The sequence below is a fragment of the Macaca thibetana genome, chromosome 7 (assembly GCF_024542745.1).
Source record: "Macaca thibetana thibetana isolate TM-01 chromosome 7, ASM2454274v1, whole genome shotgun sequence".
In the NCBI taxonomy this organism is placed as follows: Eukaryota; Metazoa; Chordata; class Mammalia; order Primates; family Cercopithecidae; genus Macaca; species Macaca thibetana.
In genome coordinates this window covers 147,642,527-147,658,936 of record NC_065584.1, presented here as the reverse complement: position 1 = coordinate 147,658,936, position 16,410 = coordinate 147,642,527, and the positions used below count along the sequence as shown (strand labels likewise).

Sequence of the window (16,410 nt, the reverse complement as noted above, 5' to 3'; positions counted from 1 at the left end):
ACTGATTACTGCAATTTTCATATTCTAAAAACTTACAAGAAATTATGGATTTACTGGTCAGATATCTGCAAAGACGAGTATCTTTTCCAGAAAAATATCTACATCTCTATTAAAGTGATTGGTATAAAATTCAACTTGAAAACCTGTGTTCTGGTCTGGATCAGTATCCAAGCCCTCCAGGTCTTACAGCACCCCTGGGGATTCTAATGATTATAGCAAGCTTTACAGACCTTTCCCCAAGTCTCTATTGTTTTTTAAATGACATGCAACGAACCACTTTCGTTTGTGGGAGGTGAAGAAACGCAGAAAAGTGGGAATCACTGGCCTAGTGCGGTGCCAAGAGAGACTCATCAGGGGAGGGGGATGTGGTATGTGCAAGGAAGAGCCAGGTGATGACTGGGATGGGACAACACAGTCCGGTATTTATCAAGCTCCCACAAGGAGATGTACAGTCAGGTGCTTCGGTGTTTTTACAGGTTTCCAACCTTCGGCTGCACAACGGAACCATTCAAAAGGAGCTTTAAAAAAATTTTTTCTGAAGCCCGAATCCCATCCCCTAGACATTCTGATTCAACGGATCGGGGTGGGGGTGGGCATGTTTTAAAGCACCTGGCCACAGGTGATTCTAATTGGCAGAGGTCGCGCACTACTATCCTAGACGCCAATGGTTCTTAACCCTTTGGGGATTACAGATGCTTTTGAGAATCTGAGGGAAATTAGGGACTCCCTCTCCAGAAAATGAAGGATGCTGACGATGCATATATGAACTTATCCATAATTGTTTTATACAACTTTAGTGGCTTCACGGATCACTAAACCCTAGCCATGGGCCCCAGGCAAAAGGCCCTGACCCCCAGTGTGCGCTTCTTCCTAAGAGGGCGAGGCGCTTTTGGGGAGCGGGATCTGCGCTCTCCCCCTCTCAACCCTCCTCCCGTCCGAAACGCAACAAGGTCGAGCCGCGCGGTGGGGGCGCCGAGGGTCGCGGGTAACCCCGGCGGGGGAGGGGAGCCCCGGCGTCCGGGTTTCCCGACGCGACCGCCTCACCCAGCGATGAGGAAGATGACACGCAATGGATCGGTGGCGATGGTGAAGACATAGAGGGCGAGCGCAGGCCCGAAGGCAATGAAGGCGCAGCCGAAGAACACGGCCGCCGTCATGGCCACCGCGGAAACCGACCCGGGGGCCCGCTGGGTACGCAAGATGCTCCCGGCGCGGGCGGGGTTCGGTGGGTGGGGCTCGGGGTGGGGGGCTGAGCCGGACGCGGGGGGCGGGGCGGGGCTCGGGGGCGGACAGGGGACGGGGGCGGACAGGGGACGGGGGCGGGGCTGAGCGGGGCTCGGGGGCGGGGCACGTGGGGGCGGGGGCGGGGCACGTGGGTCGCGGGGCGAGGCGGGGCGTGGGGTTAAACGCTAGCGCCGTGGGGACAGGGCGGAGCGTGGGCTGAGGGTGCCGGGCGCAGGGGCGGGCTCAAGGCTGTGAGTGCGGACCCCCACCGTTGGGCCCTCCGTCCTACCGGGTGTTCAGTAGCGCCAGGGCACGCCGCAGCTCCTGCTGCCGAAGCGGGCGTCCTTGGCGACGTTAGGGCCCGAACCATCGCCGCACCCCCGCAGATACACCCCGATCGGGTTCCAGTGCCGGCCGCGAGGTGGCTAATAGAAAGGGAGCTCCCCAGCCCACCTTCGAGCCGCATGCACCGAGAACAGGCAGAGATTCCAAGTCAACTAAAGAGACTAAAGAAAAACGTAGCGCAGGCACAAGCAGGATTCCTTTTTAAATAGTGTTTGTTTGTTTGTTTAGCACGTTTGGATAGTTGCGGGAACTTCGTACTCCATCCTGTATAAAACCTAGGCTGGGATGGCAGTGACCCCGGCGATAACCCACAGATGGTAAAATGATGAAAGAGTGGTGGAAGAAGCTGCCCTCCTCAGGGCTGTCTTGGCCAAATGGTTTTTATTTTTTTCTCAAATCTTCAAAAAAGTTGTTTTTTCAGGCATTCTGTGACCACCCTACAAGCAATAGTAACATCTCCCTGCTCCGTCTTCTCACTGTCGTTCATTTCACTTGCTTATTTTTCTTCCCCGTTAAAATGCGAACTCCTGGGGGACAGGGAGTTTGCTTTGCTCTTTGTTGCTTCCTCCGCACCTAGAAGTTCACTAATATCTGTTCAGTAAGTGAAATAATTTAAAAAGTGGAAGTTATAAACACCTGTATTAATTTCTGAAAGGTTTAAAAATTAAAACGTAAGTTCTCTGATCATTCACATCCAAGTTAGATTTTTCTTTTATGTTGAATAAGAATAATGCTTCATCGGTTGTTTTGATCAATGTGCCTGACACAGGTAAGTGCTGTGTAAGTGTTAACCACTCCTACGTAATGCCCATCATGAATAAAGATTTTGGCAATCCACATTTTAAAAAACACCAGCAGACAGATGTTGGGACCTGACCGGTGTTTTGCAGCTCACCTCTCAAAATGGTCCTTAAAATAATACAACTGCAGGTATTTAATTCTTACAGAAAAACATTACCTTTGCCCGTTTAAAAGTCATATATATTTCCATTCACTCCCACAGAATACTTCTTCAGATTCCAGTGACTGTATTTTGAATGGTCGGATCCCAGCACACCTATCAAAACTCAGGCTGAGGCAACAGTTCAGAGTGATAGATCTGCTTTGTAAAGATACGGAAAATGAGATTCCAGACGGGAGGTCCTCAGCATAACGCAGGCATGAAATGGTAATGGCCTGAATCAGGGAATTAGCAGGACTCTGGAGGGAAGCAGACAAATTTAATAGAAGTTTAGGAATTGTACAAACAGAATTTAGTGACTAATGAGCTACACAGAGTGAGATGGGGGAAGAGTCAAGGATGAGGGCTTCTAGAGATTTCGGGCTTAAGTGGATGCTGTGGAGATAGGAGGAGAGAATATGGCAAAGTAGACAGATAATGGGTACCATTTTGTTATTTTGTTGTTGTTGTTTTGGAGACGGAGTCTAACTCTGTTGCTGTTGCCCAAGCTAGAGTGCAGTGGCGTGATCTCAGCTCACTGCAACCTCTGCCCCCCAGGTTCAAGCAGTTCTCCTGCCTCAGCCTCCCAAGTAGCTGGGACTATAGGCACATGCCACCATGCCTGGGTTATTTTTGTATTTTAGTAGAGACAGGGTTTCACAATGTTGGCCAGGCCAGTCTCAAACTCCTGACCTCAAGTGATCTGCCCACCTCAGCCTCCCAAAGTGCTGGGATTACAGGTGTAAGCCATCGTGCCCGGCCTTCATTTTGGATGCCTTAAGATTGAGATACTTGTAGCACTCCAAATGGAGGTGTTCAGTAGGCAACTACATAAACAGAATCAGGAGAGAAATGGACTGAACATCAGAGCTGAGACCAGAATACCTGAAGCCGTGAGAGTACATAGAATCTCCTAGATAGCTAGTAAAGCCAGAACAAGGCCTATGCCAGAACACCAACATTAAAGGTATGAGGAGAAGAGGAGCTTCATAAGAAACTGAAAAGGAGTGGCCAAGAGGGTAACAAGAAAACTGGGGGAATGTGGTGCTGTGGAAGCCAAGGGTAAAACATTTCAGAAAGAAGGGCAGTCGAATGGTTAATCAAGTGGCCAGGCACAGTGGCTTATGCATGTAATCCCAGCACTTTGGGAGGCCGAGGCAGGCGGATCACTTGAGGTCAGGAGTTTGAGATCAGCCTGGCCAACGTGGTGAAACCCTGTCTCTACTAAAAATACAAAAATTAGCCGGGCGTGGTGGCAGGCACCTGTAATCCCAGCTACTCAGGAGGATGAGACAGAAGAATCACTTGAACCTGGGAGGCAGAGGTTGCAGTGAGCCAAGATTGCGCCACTGCACTCCAGCCTGGGCCACAGAGTGAGACTTCTCTGTCTCAAAACAAACAAACAAACAAACAAAAAACAAAAAAACCCAAGCTACCAGTGAATTATGTCCACTGGATTTAGCCATACAGAGGTCATCAGTGACCCTCCCAGACATAGGGGTAAAAGGCAGTCTGTAAAATATTCTTACATGAATCTATGGTAAGAAAAAAAGGAAAGAGGAGAAAATGGAGAAATTTAGCTTTGGAAGAGAGGAGACAGGACACCAGCTGAAGACAGGAAATGGAGGGATCTTCAGAACATTTCACCCAGTTTCCTTGGTAACAAGTGATGCAATTTTGATCCTGCTGTGATCCTGAAGGTCAGAATGAAGTTACCGGCCCTATAGGAGTCAACCCTAGGACCCAGATTTCATGCAGCACTGGTTTTGTTGATGGTACAGGATGAGAGTCTTAACTACATTCTCTTAGAGTTTTTTTCAACTTCAGCTTGCAAACAATATTCACAAGTAAATTTTTTTTAAGGCAATGCAAAAGGAAGTGGCTGGGCACAGTGGCTCACACCTGTAATCCCAGCAATTTGGGAGGCTGAGGCGGGTGGATCACTTGAGATCAGGAGTTCGAGACCGGTCTAGCCAATACGGTGAAACCCCATCTCTACTAAAAATACAAAAATTAACTGGGCGTGGTGGCACACACCTGTAGTCCCAGCTACTCAGGAGGCTGAGGCACGAGAATTGCTTGAACCCGGGAGGCAGAGGTTGCAGTGAGCCAAGATCATGCCACTGCATTCCAGCCTGGGTGATAGAGTGAGACTCCAACTCAAAAGTAAATAAGTAAATAAATAAATAAAGGCAATGCAAGAGGAAGAAACCTTAAGAAACAAAAACAAGGAGGGCAAATATTGTTCATAAGAAATCAGATAAAGAATTACTACCTAGTTTATACTAAGAATCCATGTTTATAATGCCAAGTTGATTTAATTTATATTATATTTAATTTATATTCCAAATTTAGAAACCATAAAACGAAATACCTTCCTTGAGACATCAGAGAGAAAATTGCAATGATGGTAGAGTATCACATGATCTGTATTAGAGAAGTTACCAGTGTTTCTTAGAATTTTAGAGCTGAGAAAGGACATAGAGGTTATCCAATAAATTTTTTTTTTAAAGCAAACAGAGGATACAACAAGCCTAGAAAATGCTCCATTAATGAGCAGCAGAACCCGCTTGGAACCTGGAAGTCTTGATTTCTAGTTCAGGCCTCTTTTTGCTAGATCCAGCTGCCTCAACTGAAGTCTGACACACTTTTGATAATTTATTGACTAATGTGACTACCTATATGAAATATTTCCCTAAAATTTCATTGCAATATTTACTCATAAGGAACAAAAACTCATTTCATGTATTTAACAGTTGCTCTTTTTTTTTTTTTTTTTTTTTTGAAATGGAATCTTGCTCTGTCGCCAGGCTGGAGTGCAGTGGTACGATCTCGGCTCACTGCAACCTCTGCCTCCTGGGTTCAAGTAATTCTCCTGCCTCAGCTTCCCAAGTAGCTGGGACTACAGGCGCATGCCACCACTCCCGGCTAATTTTTGTAGTTTTAGTAGAGACAGGGTTTCACCACGTTGGCTAGGATGGTCTCGATCTCTTGACCTCGTGATCTGCCCGCCTCGGCTTCCCAAAGTGCTGGGATTACATGCATGAGCCACCGTGCCCGGCCAGCAGTCGCTATTCTTAACCACAGCAATTTCCATTTTTCTTTCATCACCCAACTACTTTTGCCTTAGGCAAATGTATATTTATTTATTTTAATTTATTATTTATTTTATTTTCTATGGTGCATTCTCATATATCCCTGGAACTAATATTGGAACACCGATCTTGAGGGTTGGAATCATGAAGTGGGAGAGAGGGTTTCCTCAATTTATCAATACCTAAACAACATTCTGGGTGATCTCTTTAAAAGCAAATCCATCTATACTTAATAAAGATTAATATAGTGTAAGATATTTGACACAGATTAAGATAGTATAAGGCAGTGGTCCCCAACCTTTTTGGTATCAGGAACTAGCTTCCTGGAAGACAGTTTTTCCATGGACTGTGGGTTGGGGTGAGGGGGATGGTTTCAGGATGAAACTCTTCTACCTCAGATCATCAGGCATTAGATTCTCATAAGGAGCACAAAACCTAGATCCCTCACATGCACAGTTCACCACAAGGTTCACACTCCTATGAGAATCTAATGCTGCCGTTGATGTGGCAGGAGGCAGAGTTCAGGCAGTAATGCTCCCTGGCCTGCCGCTCACCTGCTGTGTGGCCCAGTTCCTAACAAGCCACAGACCAGTACCTATCCATGTTCCCAGAACTGGGGACCCCGTAAGGTATTTAACAAAGATTAAAAGAACCAGAATAAAGATCATATAAGGCCAAGGTCGGATTGCTTGAGCCCAGGACTTTAAGACAAGCCTAGGCAACATGGTGAAACCCTGTTTCTACCAAAAAAACCCCACAAAAATTAGGCTGGGTGCAGTGACTCACACCTGTAATCCCAACACTTTGGGAGGCCAAGGTGGACAGATCACCTGAGGTCAGGAGTTTGAGACCAGCCTGGCCAACATGGGGAAAACGCATCTCTACTAAAAATACAAACATTGACTGGACACAGTGGTTCACACCTGTAATCCCAGCACTTGGGGAGGCTGAGGTGAGCGGACTGCCTGAGCTCAGGAGTTCGCAACCAGCCTGCACAACATGGTGAAACTACGTCTCTACTAAAATAAAAAAATTAGCTGGGCATGGTGGAAGGCGCCTATAGTCCCAGCTACTGGGAAGGCTGAGGAGGAGAATCGCTTGAACCTGGGAGGTGGCGCTTACAGTGAGCCGAGATCATGCCACTGCACTCCAGCCTGGGCAACAGAGTGAGACTCCATCTCAAAAACAAAATCCAAAAGCAAAACAACGAAACAAAAAATTAGCCAGGCATGGTGGCGCATGCTTGTAATCCCAGCTACTCAGGAGGCTGAGGCAGGAGAATCCCTTGAACCTGGGAGGCGGAGGTTGCAGTGAGCCGAGATCGCGCCACTGCACTCCAGCCTGGATGACAGAGCAAAACTCTGTCTCAAAAAAAAAAAAAAAAAAAGCCAGGCATGATGGTGCATGCCTATAGTCCCAAATGCTCAGGATGCTGCGGTGGGAGAATTGCTTGAACCCAGGAGGTCGAGGCTGCAGTGAGTTAAGATTGCACCACTGCGCTTCAGCCTGGATGACAGTGAAACTGTCTCAAAGAAAAGAAATGGAGAACAAAACTTCTAAATTACACTTAGCTCCCAAATTACACTTCACTTACTTCATGGGCGTGTGAATTTTGATGATGACTGAAGTACTGATTCTTTCATTTATGTATGATTATTTTGACACAGGATCTCACTTCTGTCGCCCAGGCTGGAGTGTGGTGGCACTATCACAGCTCATTGCAGCCTAACCTCCTGGGCACAAGCGATCCTCCCTCTTCAGCCTCCAGAGTAGCTGGGACTACAGGCGCGTGCCACCATGCCTGGATAATTTTTCTATTTTTTTTTTGTAGAGACAGGGTTTCCCCACATTGCCTAGGCTGGTCTCCAACTCCTGAGCTCAAGTGATCCACCTGCCTCAGCCTCCCAGAGTGTTGGGATTACAGGCATGAGCCACTGCGCCAGGCGATTCTTTCATTTATTAGACATCTACCATGTGCCAGACCCCTTACTGGGTATGGTAGATACAAAAACTAAAGACACAGCTCCCACCCTTCAGGAGCTTAGAGTCTGTCTAGTAGAGAAGGAAAGTAAATAGACAACTCAGATCCATGTGGTGAGTGACACTTTGGGCATACACAGGAGGCTTCTAAGCAGGGGTGGGTTGTAGCTAAAATCTTGCCAGAGAAACCGTCAGTGAGTCTTTTTTTTTTTCCCCCCGAGACAAGAGTGTCGCTCTGTTACCCAGGCTGGAGTGCAGTGGCATGATCTTGGCTCACTGGAAACTCCACCTCCCGAGTTCAAGTGATTCTCCTGCCTCAGCCTCCCCAGTAACTAGGACTACAGGTGCCCACCACCACGCCCGGCTATTTTTGTATTTTTAGTAGAGACGGGGTTTCACCATGTTGGCCAGGCTGGTCTTGAACTCCTGACCTCAAGTGATCTGCCTGCCTCGGCCTCCCAAAGTGCTGGGATTACAGGTGTGAGCCACTGCGCCCGGCCCCTCAGTGAGTCTTGAAAGTAAGTGGAGGCCAACCAGGTAAAGGAGGAGGAAGTCAGCAGAAGGAGCAATGTAAGCGAAGGAATAAAATGATATGATGTGTGGGGGAACTGCATTTACTCATGAGGTTCAAAGGAAGAGTATGAGTTAAGGCGTGACGAGATTTAAGGCTGGGGAGAAAGAGGTGGGGATGGCAAAGGACTTTGTTTGCCATGCAAAGGAGTTTTTATTCCCAAGGTTAGGCAGTAGCACTAAAGCATTATATGTGGCAGGGACAGGATAAGATGCCACCTGTAAAACTCAGCACTGTGAAAACCGGATTGGAGGAAAATAAAATTAGAGGTGGGGAGACTGATTTGGAGAGATTACAGTGATCTAGGCAGAAGCTAAGGGGGCCTCAACAAAGACAGTGGCAGTAATAATGGACAAGTAGATAGGGGTAGGACCCACAAAATCTGGAGGTTGACTAAGGATCTACACAGATGATGGTGCTACGTATTATGATGGAAAAAGGACAGGCTGCCCCTGCCCCCAGAAGTGGGGTTTGCTTGGGGAAGGGGAAAAGACAGAGTTGAGTCTGAGTTTTAGACATGTTGTGTGTGATGTACCTGTAGTAGATCCAAGGGTGGATGTCCGGTAGGCAGGTAACTTTGAGGTCTGGCCCTCTGGAAAGTGGCTGGGGCTAGAGATACACGTTTGAAAAATGTTTTAGCTTTCTATTGCTGCTGTACTAAATTACCACAAACTCAGTGACATAAAGCAGCACAAATTTAGACTTACAGTTCTGGAGGTCATAAGTACAAAATGGGTCTGACCTGGGCTAAAATCAAGGTGTTGGAGCAGGCTGGCTCCTTCTGGAGGCTGTAGGGGAGAATCCTTTTCCAGATCCTGCAGGCTGCTCACATTCCTTGGCTCACGGCTCTGCACAGCATCGCAGCACCTTTTCTCCCTCTGCATCCATCATCACGTGGCTTTCTTCTAATTCTGACTCTTCCTCTCCTGAGAAGGACCCCTAGGATTACACTGGGTCCACTTGGATCAAGATAATCTCCCATTTCATGATCCTTAACTCGATCCCCTCTGCAAACTCCTTTTTGCCATACAAAGTAACATTTGGAGGTTCCAGGGATTAAGACATGACCATCCTTGAGGGGGTAGGGGAAGGGGGGTAGGGGCATTATTCAGCCTTACCACAGAAGTTATGAGCATTTAAAGAGCCACGAAAAAGGGTGAAATTATTGTGCACAAGTGGGAATCATGGGAATACTGTCAGAGAAGCCAAGGAAAGAACATTTCTCGGGTGGGGGAGAAATATACGGTGAAATGCTGCCAAGAAGTTAGCTAGGAACAGAACTGAAAACTGTCTACTACTTTAGCAGCTAGGCTGTCGTAAGCACAATGTCAGCGAAGTGCTGGGGGGGGTAGAAGACAAACCGGAGTAGGTTAAGGAATAAATGGAAAAAGAAAAAGCGAGGATAGTAACTATAGGCACCTCTTTGAAAACAGATGCCTTTAAGCATAACATAAAGAAGAGGAAAAAGAACGGTAGGTGAGAAAGGTCCACAAGCCACAGGGTAGGAGGGTTGAGGATGCTCAGAGGCTGAAGGAAAGGGCTAAGAAAGGATAAGGGTTTGAAGGTACAAGAGAAAGAGCTGTGAGTTCCCTGAAAGGCAGGATAGTAGTGGGAGGATGAATTCAGAGAAGGGGCAGAGAGAAGAGCCTGGGGTAAGAATGCCTCTGAGACCAAGAGGAAGGAGGTGAGGATGAAGGTGGCCTGTAGGTTAGGGAGGGAGAGGAGGCTAACATGTTTCCTGACTGATGCTTTCCTCTGGAAGGAGGGAGGTGAAAGATCAGTCCGTGAAGAGGGACAGGGAAAAGGTAGGAAGCTTGAGAAGAACAGTGAAGGTCTGAAATGGCTGTGGGATGAATGGGAAAGGCTGAGACTGGGAACATGTGCAAACAAAGTAGGAGAGTATCGACAATGCTGGTGCCATCAAATTGGTTCTTTCCGTCTGGGCGTGGTGGCTCATGCCTGTAATCCCAGTACTTTGGGAGGCCGTGGTGAGAGCATCACTTGAGCCCAGGAGTTGGAGATCAGGCTGGGCAACATAGTGAAACCCTGTCTCTACCAAAAAAAAAAAAAAAAAAAAAAAAAAAAAAAAATTAGCTGAGTTAGGTAGTGCCTGTAGTCCCAGCTACTCAGGAGGCTGAGGTGGGAGGATCACCTGAACCTGGGAAGTAGAGGCCACAGTGAGCCATGATCACACCACTGCACTCCAGCCTGGGTAACAGAGTAGACCTTGTCTCAAAAACACCATAAGGCTGGGCATGGTGGCTCACGCCTGTAATCCCAGCACTTTGGGAGACCAAGGCGGGCCAATCACCTGAGGTCAGGAGTTCAAGACCAGCCTAGCCAAAATGGCAAAACCCCATCTCTACTAAAAATACAAAATTAGCTGGGCATGGTGGTGTGTGCCTATAATCTCAGCTACTTGGGAGGCTGAGGCAAGAGAATTGCTTGAACCTGGGAGGCAGAGGTTGCAGTGAGTCGGGATTGTGCCACTACACTCCAGCCTGGGCAACAGAGTGGGGCTCCATCTAATTAAAAAAAAAAAAAAAAAAAAAAAAAAAAAGCACCACAAAACAAATTATTTTCAAGTGAAAACACAACAACAGAAACTAAATTTGCAAGGTCTAAGAAAGGAAGGGTGATCAATTTAAAGCTACAGGTTCTACAACAGAATAACCTTAGTGTATGCTGAGCTAAGTATGATGAACAGGAACAGGGGAGCTGGCTATTTTTCTAGATCTTTAAACAATTCTGGGTCAGATATAAAGTTTGCTAAAATATCTTAAGTCTGCCATGGTTTGAGTCATATACCTATCAAATTTGCAGAAACATTTTAAATTTTATTTATTTATTTATTTATTTTTGTGAAACAGGTCTCACTCCACTGTGTAGGCTGGAGTGCGATGGCCCAATCCCAGCTCATGGCAACCTCCACCTCCCAAGTCCAAGCAATTCTTCCACCTCAGCCTCCTGAGCAGCCGGGACCACAGGTGTGTCCTGCCATGCTCGGCTAATTTTTGTATTTTGTAATTTTGTAGTAGAGATCGGTGTCTCACCATGCTGGCCAGGTTAGTTTTGAATTCCCGACCTCAAGTGATCCACCCACCCCAGCCTCCCAAAGTGCTGGGACCACAGGCGTGAGCCACTGCGTCTGGTCCAAATTTGCAGAAACATTTTTAAAATGTGCAGTCCATTTCAGAGAGCCATTAGCATTTTCATTTTCATTACGTAGTTTTTATTTTAGACGAACATTATTATAAAAAAAAAGTTCACCTGGAATAAAATCCATTTAAAAAAAACATAGCATCAGTATCAGTACACAGTTAATGAACTGGCTTAAACAAGATTAACCACATGACAGGTCCACTTATCTGCAGGAGCTTTTCACATTAAGCCATTGGAGTAAAAATAAAATATGTTTAAACATGTACAGTAGGATAATTATATGGAAAAACTAGAGAGTTTCCATTAGGGGCATGATTTTCATCAAACAGTTTATGGTATTTTGCATGAAAGGAACTGCAGTGTCAGCTGCAAACAAAATAAAACCCATCTGTAAGGTCATAAAATTGAACTATAATAACTAAATTCACATTTTAAGAAAAGGTAAGAAAGTGAAATAAGTTCTATTAGTTTCTTGGCACAAGAAATGCAATTGCATATGGCACACGCATTTCAAGAAATGAAGTAAAATCTGAAAATATCCCTAGAATAATTGTTTGCTAACTTTTATTTCTGTACATTTCATTTAGATTTTTTTCAGAGTGAACATGATAGTCATTAATTTTATTAGTCTAAAAAAATGACTGATTCTACTCTAAAGTCGTGCTAGAATTTGAAATTCTTTTAGCATATCCTGTCCGTCTGGGTCCCTCTGTATCAAGGGATTTCATTTTTAGACATTCCTTTCCAACCACTCCTGTGCGCCCTTTGGATGTAACAAGGAAAAAAGAATGTCTCTTCTGTTTAAAAAAAAAGAAAAAAAAAATTATAAGAAACCTGATTGCAGAAATGAGTGCTTAAAATTTACGATAAGTAAACCAACATAATGAAATGTGGTTTTCAAATCTTCAGCTTAGAAGCTCATCTTTAAAGACTGAGAACTACATTTGTAAAGGAATCTAAGTCATGAACTTGAAAAGAATGTCTGCTTAAATGTATCACTTACTGACCACAGGAAAAACTTTATAAGCCTTAATATAGACTCTCAGCATTCAGAACCTGTAAAATGGAGTTATAATCTCTTACTTAGAAACTTCTGCAAAAACGCACCTATATTGCACAGCTAAATTTATTAATGGAGACAGGGAGATAATACTTTTTTTATGCTACTGGATATGACATGTATGCTCTATTCTAAACTAATATTTCCTACCTTTCCCAATGATGTCTTCAGTTCAAAACAAAACATAGAGTCTAAATTTTGTTAGATGCTTAAAAGCTGGCTCACTGTTTTTCTACCAGGTATTAGAATACTAGTTAGCTAAATGAGGTATAATTAAAAAATAGTCCTTCAAAGTAAAGAGTATAGTCTTCTGAAAATTTGTAACAAAGACTGCACAAAATGTTTATGTAAATAGTAAGAAACCCTGCAGCACCCACTAACTGATGCACAGGTAGATTATTGTATCATAGTCTGTCTAAGTAAAATATAGCTAAAATAAGTTCCCAGTGAAACATTTTACAATCAACTGATTTACATGCTACTTAGTTACAGCACATTTCCACTGTCTGACAGGCTCAGACTCTATTTGAAAAGGTCTAGTCCAATCATTGTCAAAAATTTACACATGATAATAGAGTGCAGCCACGGAACCACTAATACTGCTGCAAAACCCTTCATGTACCTTATCTGTAAGACCGCAAAAATGTCCACAAAAAACTAGATTTCTTCCGTTTCAGCAGGGAACAGACAATTATCTGTCATTGAATTCATCTACAAATAGAAAAAATAATGCACTGTATGTACATTATTAAGCAAAGTGGAATATTTATTGGGTCATTTTATCATGCAGAAAGTGAATTACCTAAGGTCTTAGCTCAATGTATATACAATTTAGCAAAGCTAAATGTAAGAAAATAGCAAGGACAATTTATTTCTATATAACAGAGCATATACTCCCAGTTTGCTGCTACTTCAAAGAGCACTTTTAGACTCATCTAACTTTCACAGGCTCTTTCAAGTGAAGTTCATGGAGACTAGTTATTCCACATAAGACAAAAGAAGAAAGAAGAAATAGAACCAAAGCAAAGCATTCTGTTAAAAAAAAAAAAAAAAAAAAAAAGGTAATAAAAGCTAACCACAGAATATGTCAGTTTTGGTTTGCAGACAACCCCTGAGATTATATAAACCAAAGCATTAAGACACCAAATAGTCAGAGGTAAATTACTAAGAGAATTACATTCATACATGGTGTCATAGCACTTATCTTTTAGAAGGTACTTTGTTACCATCCAGAAAGCTTAACTGCTTGGATTTTTTTCAGGAAATAGTCAATATAAGATGTTTCTAAAAAATTATTTTTTCCTTTTGAAAATGTATCTAATTTGAAGATAGTAGAATTACAATAAACTTTCAATCACGAACTACTAATTATACTAGAAGAGCAATGAATGACTTTTAAGCCTATAGGTAATTACAAAAAAAAATTACGGAGGCTGAAATTTGTCAACAATAAGTTTAGTGTATCAAAAATAGCTTGGGCATATTTGCAGCTGCTAAATTGTTCCTTTATTTTCAAGTAAGTACGAAAGATTGACTGGTCCAAGCATTCTAAAGACATATCTTAATTTGAAGAGAATTCTCTGTGGTAACAAGCAATCCCTTTCCACTGCCATCTCCTGTTCTTAACTATCCAGCATGATAGTAGCCTTTGTGAAGCAAAACAGGCATACCAGGAAGAATAATTATTAACAGAATTCATTTCCCTCATCCCCTCGGTATTATCCCCCCTCTGCGTTATGACACTGAAGGCTAGAGTAACAGCAATGACATAGTGATCTGAATTTGGCACATAAGTTAACACTAAATACCTTATGATGGTTTTATCTACACAAGTATACCAGTACCAGTGTTTGCTGAGAAAGGCAACTAAGCTTTTGGTCGGCTTTAGCCCAGATGACTAGACTAAGTTCTATAACAATGAACCAAAACAGATGGAACTGGGTTCTACACATTCAACAACAGCTGTTTGAAAACTGAAACCTTGGTCCTGTTTTCTCTAATGAAAAGGCAAGACTTTTCCTAGAGGCTACACTAGATCTAAGTACTTTTATTTCTAAAAATACCTCCCAAATAAAACCAACCAAAAGTCATTATTTTCACCATTACCAAGAGCTAGCTCTATTAAATTTATATCAACAAGTTAATCTGTCTTTATATAGGTAAGCTTTCCACAAACTAAAATCTAAACCTAACTTTTGTAGACAGGGATTATGGCAGGAATTTGGTATTACAACTAAACCAGCCAGCTAAGGAGTGAACCTAAGAAAAAATCTATTACATATCCTTATTGACAGAATCACAGTTAGACGCTGGACTAAAACCCTAAATGGTCTATCTCTCAGCCCACGTAAAATTTCAGCTCAAGAAGTTCACAAATAGAAACAGATAATAATGTTCGAATGTGTTATTAGTTTTAGGTAACTGAGTGATTACAGTAAGTCAAACATGGAAAAGAATAGCAAATACAAACCCCAGGGAAAAATGAGATTATGGTGATTTCCAAATGCAGTTTCTATAGATTAGGCAGAGGTAATCATTTTAAAAAGTGATTCATTCAGCTACCCAGACTCTGGCAAACAGGTCAGGAAGGAGCAAAGCTCTTAACAATCTGAAGAAATAAAGAAATTGTGGCCTTTGATGACTAGATGGGCATTTCAGTAAAATTTTTTAATGACTTTAATGATTCTTATTTAAGAAAAAGCCCTTAAATAAATGCTACCAAGGCAGTAATATTTGACCATATGAACCAGACCAAATACCCTTTTAGTATATTAACCTCTGCTGTAAATGCTCTGGTTTTAACATTGCCACATGTACAATTTTGTCTAGAACTTCATGACACAAAAGTGTGCAAACATGAGTCTAAGATTGTGCTGAAATAGGGAAAGGCTAACACTGATGTGCAAAGTAAAAAAGAAAGATAACTTCTGCAACAGGTACTAAAACAAGGAAAAAACGAGTTAGGTCCTGCATGTGTCTCCACTTCATTGCTTCCATGTTTGAAAAAAGCAGACCGTTCTTTTGCTAGGCCATGAGGCTGGAATCCACTTGGCATTCTGTGTTGAGAGGTCTAAGTTCGGTGGTGCTCTCAGCAGCAGCCGGGAGGTGTGATTCTGAGGCTGGGTGACCTGTGCTTTCAGAGAAGCAGGAAAGGGCCCTCTAGGTGTGCTGCAGTCTCTCAGAAAGAGTTCATCAAAGTAGCGAGCAACGAAAGAAACTGGTCTTCTTTGATCGGTTTTCTGTTATTTTCACTGGTCCACCTGCTCCTGCTGAATTGCTGTCATTCTAAAAAATAGAAGATAAAGTTACCAAGGAAATAAAAGTTTCATGGTTTGACCTCAGTTACCTAAAAAATAAAAATAACTAACCACACCATGTGAAACGTGTATTCTAGTGACATGTGTATTCACTAGAGTATTTTATTAGAACGGAAACTAGTTAAGCACCAATGTTGTCTTTTTATTTGGAAATGGTGAATTAAAAGGAGGAAAATGCCCTTACAACAGCAGCTTTTATATCAATAATGTATTAGATAGGAAGCTTCTATTTCCAGTTCCAATAGAGTGCAAAGTTTCAAAGGTAATGATGGAAACAATGTTAAGATACTGGCATAGGCAATTCTGTTAGAGGTAAGAAGAGCTAGTAGTATAAGGTATGCAATTATACTCAGGACTCAGCATAAAACAAACTTTCAAGGTTGTCTTAATGATTTCAAATTTAAGCACACTTTAGCAACTTCAAAATAATAGCTACATAGATATAAATATCTGTCACATGAAAACTGAACTGGATAATTTTATGGCAAAAATCGAATTTGTGCCATTACTATTTTTATTATTCTGGTCAAAATTCAATTTCAAGATCACTTAAACAGCCAGATGAAAGATATGAAACAGCTGCAGTTCAGAAATAAGAATCCTAAACAAATAGAACTAAGAATCAGAGTTCAACCAAATGAGTATCTGAGTCAGGGAAAAAAATGAGTTTAATGTGAATATCTTATAATTAGACCTATCCTTTTCATCAAATGCCA

The 16,410-nt window shown here is 43.0% G+C and overlaps 2 protein-coding genes across 2 annotated transcripts in view; both read right to left on the bottom strand.

The window, feature by feature from the left end:
* The window catches only part of APH1B (aph-1 homolog B, gamma-secretase subunit), a 28,979-nt gene extending 27,723 nt beyond the window's left edge, over positions 1-1,256 (bottom strand). Inside the window, exon 1 of the mRNA XM_050796029.1 lies at positions 1,045-1,256. Within this exon, the coding sequence (XP_050651986.1) occupies positions 1,045-1,157 (113 nt within the window). The 5' untranslated portion in view covers positions 1,158-1,256. The remainder of the gene's footprint in view (positions 1-1,044) is intronic.
* Positions 1,257-11,364: 10,108 nt separating this feature from the next.
* Positions 11,365-16,410, bottom strand: part of RAB8B (RAB8B, member RAS oncogene family) — a 79,698-nt gene continuing 74,652 nt past the window's right edge. Inside the window, exon 8 of the mRNA XM_050796039.1 lies at positions 11,365-15,662. Within this exon, the coding sequence (XP_050651996.1) occupies positions 15,570-15,662 (93 nt within the window). The 3' untranslated portion in view covers positions 11,365-15,569. The remainder of the gene's footprint in view (positions 15,663-16,410) is intronic.